Source organism: Trichoderma evansii (assembly GCF_050947405.1).
Source record: "Trichoderma evansii strain SZMC 28006 chromosome Unknown GGI43scaffold_37, whole genome shotgun sequence".
Lineage (NCBI taxonomy): Eukaryota > Fungi > Ascomycota > Sordariomycetes > Hypocreales > Hypocreaceae > Trichoderma > Trichoderma evansii.
In genome coordinates this window covers 130701-136700 of record NW_028145169.1, presented here as the reverse complement: position 1 = coordinate 136700, position 6000 = coordinate 130701, and the positions used below count along the sequence as shown (strand labels likewise).

Here is a 6000-nt window from a genome sequence, read left to right as displayed (position 1 = left end):
ATGGTAGCGCAACCTCGCTCAAAGGGCCGCAGGGCCCGGGAAACCACGGCAGAACAATCCAGACACTCAACACAAGAGGCCCGCCTGCAAGAGCTCGGCCTCGACAACCAAGAGCTGGCCGAGGACGACGTGCCCCCTCCTGCTTATGGCGATTATTATGGCGAGATCCACGATGAAAAGAATGGTGGAGGCACCAGTGCCCAGCTCACCGACGACGGCCGCGTCGCCATCCGCATCAATCACTTCAACCGCCATCTGTCTGAGTTTATTGCGCCCGCTCTACATCAACACGTTCAGGATGCCCAAGACAGCCACCCACTACCTCCCCCATACATTCCTCCTTCACTGGGAGGCGACCCGTCAGTCCGTCCGCCTCCACCCTTGAACATAGTCATCCAGGTTGTGGGTTCTCGCGGAGATGTACAACCCTTCGTTGCATTGGGAAAGGTATTGAAAGAGGTTTACGGCCATCGTGTCCGTCTAGCGACCCATCCCACCTTCAAGGACTTTGTTCAGCAGCATGGCCTGGAATTTTTCAGCATTGGCGGCGACCCGGCCCGGTTGATGGCCTACATGGTCAAGAACCCCGGCTTGAAGCCGGGCTTTCGAAGCGTAACGAGCGGAGATATCGGCCTGCAGAGAAGACAAGTTGCCGAATACATTCAGGGCTGCTGGCGGTCCTGTTATAGAGCGGATGATGGAACCGATGATGAACTTTCCGAGATCTCGAGAAGCGATTCCGACGCTGAGCCTTTAGCGAAACACTTTGTTGCCGATTGTATCATCGCCAACCCTCCGAGCTTTGCCCACATCCATTGCGCAGAGAAGCTTGGCATCCCACTTCATATCATGTTCACTATGCCATATTCCTCTACTCAGGCCTTTCCTCATCCCCTGGCCAACATTCAAGCCTCGGATGCCGACCCTCAACTTACCAATTACATCAGCTATGCTCTAATTGACCTACTCTCGTGGCAGGCTCTGGGTGATATCATCAACCGATTTCGTGCAAAGTGTCTCGGTTTAGATCCCGTAAGTATCATCTGGGCCCCCGGAATGCTTCAGCGTCTTAGAATCCCTCATACCTACTGCTGGTCTCCGGCTCTAATACCCAAACCGAAAGACTGGGGTTCTCACATATCCATCTCCGGATTCTACTTTCTCGACATGGCTTCTGATTACACAGCTGCCCGTAACTTGCAGGCATTTCTCAACGCCGGCCCACCTCCCATCTATATAGGATTTGGGAGCATCGTTTTGGACGACCCCAACAAGCTGACAGAACTCATATTCGACGCCGTGAGCAAGACTGGCCAACGGGTGCTCCTTTCAAAGGGCTGGGGAGGGATGGGTGGAGATGAACTTCGCATTCCCAATGACGTCTTCATGCTGGACAACGTGCCGCACGACTGGCTATTCAAGCATGTCTCGTGCGTTGTACACCATGGTGGCGCGGGAACCACGGCGGCAGGCATCGCTGCAGGCCGGCCAACTGTGGTCGTTCCCTTCTTTGGAGATCAGCCTTTCTGGGGCGCCATGATTGCGCGAGCAGGCGCCGGGCCCAATCCAATTCCTCACAAACAACTCACGGCAGACAACCTAGCTGATGCCATCAAATTCTGTCTGACTCCCAGATGCCTGGAGCGAGCCAGAGAACTCGCAAGCAAGATTGCGGCCGAGCGAGGCAGCGACACGGGTGCTCAGTCGTTCCATCAAACCCTCGACCCTGATCGGCTCCGCTGCACTCTCGCACCATCCCGACCTGCTTCATGGCGCGTTAAGCGCACCAAGGTCAGGTTAAGTGCTTTTGCTGCCTGTACTTTGGCGAATGCGGAGCTGTTGGATTTCGACGACTTGAAGCTCTTCAGACCACAAGAACATTATACCGACGAGGGTCCCTGGGATCCAATCTCCGGAGGCTTCACAGCATTCGTGAGGGCTTTCAGTGGGATGACGAAGGGGCTGGCTGATGTTCCGTCGGAGACATGGAGAGCTTTACAGATTCCCGGTGAGCGGAGCCGACAGCAGTCCCAAATATCGGCATCGACGACCGCGAGCGAGAATGAGTTGCCGCATGTGGCGGAAAGATCGAACAGGTCGATTTCATCTAGACGAAGTCAGCAGTCGTTTGTTAGAGACGACTCTCCCGCTCTTGCTCAGAACCCTTCCAACCTCTCTAATCGGTCAACTCCAGCTTCGGACATGCCCACACAAGGCAGGTCAGGCCCCAGACAAGACGACCCGAGCCGACGTCTATCCCGCAGTCGGACTGAGCTGTCGCATGTGGTGGAAAGATCGAACGGGTCAATTCGAAGTCGGCAGTCGTTTGTCATTGATGACTCTCCCGCTCTTGCTCGGAGCCCTTCCAACCTCTCTAGTCGGTCAGGTCTTGGAAAAGACGGCATGGGCCGAGTTCTATCCCGCAGTCGGACTGAACTTGAGGCCGGCAAACAACCTGACCTTCTCCGCCCGACTGGCGTGCATGTAAGCAGAGGCGCCGGGCGTTTCGTCAAGGCTGTTGTGCAAGGACCTGTGGATATGTCGGTGAATTTCGCGAAAGGGTTTCACAATATGCCTAGACTTTGGGGAGACGACACCGTACGCCCTCAAGAAAGGGTTAGCGATTTCAAATCAGGTGTCAAGGCAGTAGGGAAAGAGTTTGGCTATGGCTGGTACGATGGCATCACTGGCCTGGTCACTCAGCCCTGGAAAGGTGCCAAGAAAGAGGGTGCCAGCGGTTTCGTCAAGGGAGTTGGCAAAGGGGTCGGGGGATTTATCGCTAAGCCGAGCGCTGCTCTTTTTGGTATCCTTGGCCATACGATGCAGGGGGTCAGCAAAGAGGTGCAGAAGTTGTTTAGCACTGATGTGCAGAGCTACATCATCGCGTCCAGGGTAGCTCAAGGGTATGAGGAGTGGCTGCATGCCTCCGAAGCAGAAAAGCAAGACGTCATCTCTCGGTGGAAGCTGATCCAGAAAGATCTAAAAAAAAAGGAGATTCCTGACGAGATGACGCGAGAAGCCAGGCAAGCACAGCAAAGGATGGATTCAGACACCAGTGCAAGTGCTTGGACCCAAGATTTCACCAGTACCACGCTCGAGATGGGTCGTTCACACTCATCTCTGCATGCTGCTAGCACGTGGTCTGGAAGATCGCGGGAAGCGGTTGAATTGAGCGGAGACGCAGTACACGACGATGTGGAGCCTGTGTCTGAACTCTACCCCCGACAGCACGTTCACCAGACAGATAGCGGTTTGCGTGACGAGAAAACGCCACAAGAGAAGACAGAAGAAGAGATTGTGATGGAATACGTCAAGAAGCAGAGTCTCTTGGAAGTGCAACACCAAAATAAAGGCAAAGGTCGTGAAACAGCGATAGAGCATGAGGGCGATGAGAATGATGAGGACGATGAGGACTTGCAGAAAGCGTTGAAGTTGAGCATGCAAGAACACGAACATCGATATAGATAGATTTCGGGGACATGAGTAATGATTGCTTTCATACCTATACACAGAAGACCTGACCCATGTAACCGAAACTCAACCACGTGACCAGGCTTCTATTTTTCTCTATTGACCGTCTTTGTAATGTGCTGTCATCGAGAAGTTAGGCAATGTGTTGTAAAGATTTCAACAATGTGTGAACACCTAGGTGTAGAAGATGGAAGCGGGCGACATCTGGAACCCCGTGTCTGAAACCGTGGGCGAATTCCAAGTTGTAGGCGAGCTTCAAGCTATTTAGTTGCCTGGCATCTACAATTGACGACTGGAAAGAAAAGCAAGTTTCTCCTCGTACTTGCCCATAGGGGAACTGCATGACTACTTATAACTGTAGCTAGGCCGAGTAACTCCTACAATGACTTCGCCGCTGCTGGAAATCGCGCAATGTGCTAATTGGAGCTTTTGTATGTGCCATTAATAAAAAGCTTTATAATTGGCTACCGTGAGTTTTCATCTCGTTATTTACATTATGCTTTTAGTTTAGACTGCCTACTTATTAACCAACGTCACATCAGACAATTGTGTAGTTGTAACATTAGATTAAAGCTGCATCTCTGCGACCGGAAAAGAAAAAGCCAGAGGGCCAAGAGGTTACCAAAGACATCAGTTAAGTCTAACCAAGCAGGAAAATAGAAACAGTTTTCAAGCTTTACTAGAGCATCTACAGAATTAGGGATTGATTATAATACACGGCACCTACCTTCTAAGTCAATGGCACCCAGAACTGTGGCTGAGGTGGCTGATAACACTAGTTTCGGCCCTGCTTACATATTAATAAATCAGGGCATTGCTATCTAATAAAACCTAAAGCTTATATATTAATTTAAAATAAACTACCCCCACTAATAACTTTATTAATTTATTAATTATTTTTAAATTATTTTTATATAATAAAATTAAATTTTTAAAAAATTTTATAATTTAAAAAAAAACTATTAATTATATATTAAATAAATTTAATTATAATTTTTTTATTTATAAAATAAAATAAAAAATTTTATTTATAATTTTATATAATTATATTTTATTATATTTAAATATAATTATAAAATTTAATTAAATTAATTATTAATTTTTTTTAAAATAAAATTTTTAATTTATTTAAAAATAACAAAATTTAAAATATAATTTATATATTAAAATAAAATTTTATATTAATAATTTAAATATTATTATAATAATAAAAAAAATATTATTTATTTATTTTATTTTATAATTAATTATAATAAATAAAAATAATTTAAAAAAAATTAATTATAATATTTAAAATTAAAAAAATATAAAATGAAATAATAATTTAAATTAATATTAATTTTATAAATTTACTAATTAATTTTTTAAATAAATATATAAAAAAAAAAAATAATAATTAATTTAAATATATTAAAAAATAAATAAAAGTTTTTAATATAAAATAATTTTATAATTAATTATTAATATTAATTAAAATATTAAATAATAAAAATAAATTATTATATAATATTTTTTTTAAATATAAAAAAATAAATTATTTATTATAATTATTATTATTATTATTATAATTTATTAATATTATTTTATAAATATATATATATATATATATTTTAATTTTTTATTTAATATAATTATATAATTAATTAAATTTTTATTTTTTATTAATTTATTAAAAAAAATAAAATTAAATTTTTTAATTAATAATAAATAATTTAATTAATTTTTTTTTTTATATTTTATATATATATTTAAATTTTTTAAATTTATTAATTTTAATTTATTAATTTTAATTTAATTATTAATTTAATTATTAATTTATTTTTTAATTTTTATTTATAATAAATTAAAATTTTAAATTATTATTAATTTTTTAAAATTTTATTTAATTATTTTTATTAATTATAAAATAAAATTAATTATAAAATTATTTTAAATTATTATAAAATTATTTTATTATATTAAAAAATAAATTTAAATATTAAATTTTATTTATTTTTAAAAAAATTATTAATAATTTATATATTTATAATTTTTTTTATTAAATTTATTTTATTAAATTTTTTATTATTATTATAATATTTAAATTATTAATATAAAATTTTATTTTAATATATAAATTATATTTTAAATTTTATTATTTTTAAATGAATTAAATAATTTAATTTTAAAAGTTTTTAATAATTAATTTAATTAAATTTTATAATTATATTTAAATATTATTTTATTTATTTAATTATTAAATTAAAAGCTAAGTATAGCTTTTTATTATATTAACTTTTATAACTGATTTAAATTTATATAATTATATTTACAAATATAATCTAAATATAATATTTTTTTTTTAATTATTTATTAGGAGAGTAGTAGCAGTAGCAGCAGCCTGGTGCTAGTATACCTGGCCCCGAGCTCTATTAAAAAACTTACTCACAAACCCACTAACACCAGAACCCCCGGAGCCGGAATCACCCCGCTATTAAAGGAGCCTAGCAACCGACACTAGCAAACCAATTAATTACAGGGACTGGAGGC

General features: G+C 39.2%; 1 protein-coding gene across 1 annotated transcript; it reads left to right on the top strand.

Annotated features, from left to right (window-relative positions):
- On the top strand, nucleotides 1–3468 carry GGI43DRAFT_388756 (glycosyltransferase; the record flags this gene model as incomplete). The annotated part of the gene is made up of 1 exon (XM_083204106.1): nucleotides 1–3468. One exon carries the CDS (start codon nucleotides 1–3, stop codon nucleotides 3466–3468), a length of 3468 nt encoding a protein of 1155 aa, XP_083055377.1.
- Between the last annotated feature and the right edge of the window lie 2532 nt (nucleotides 3469–6000).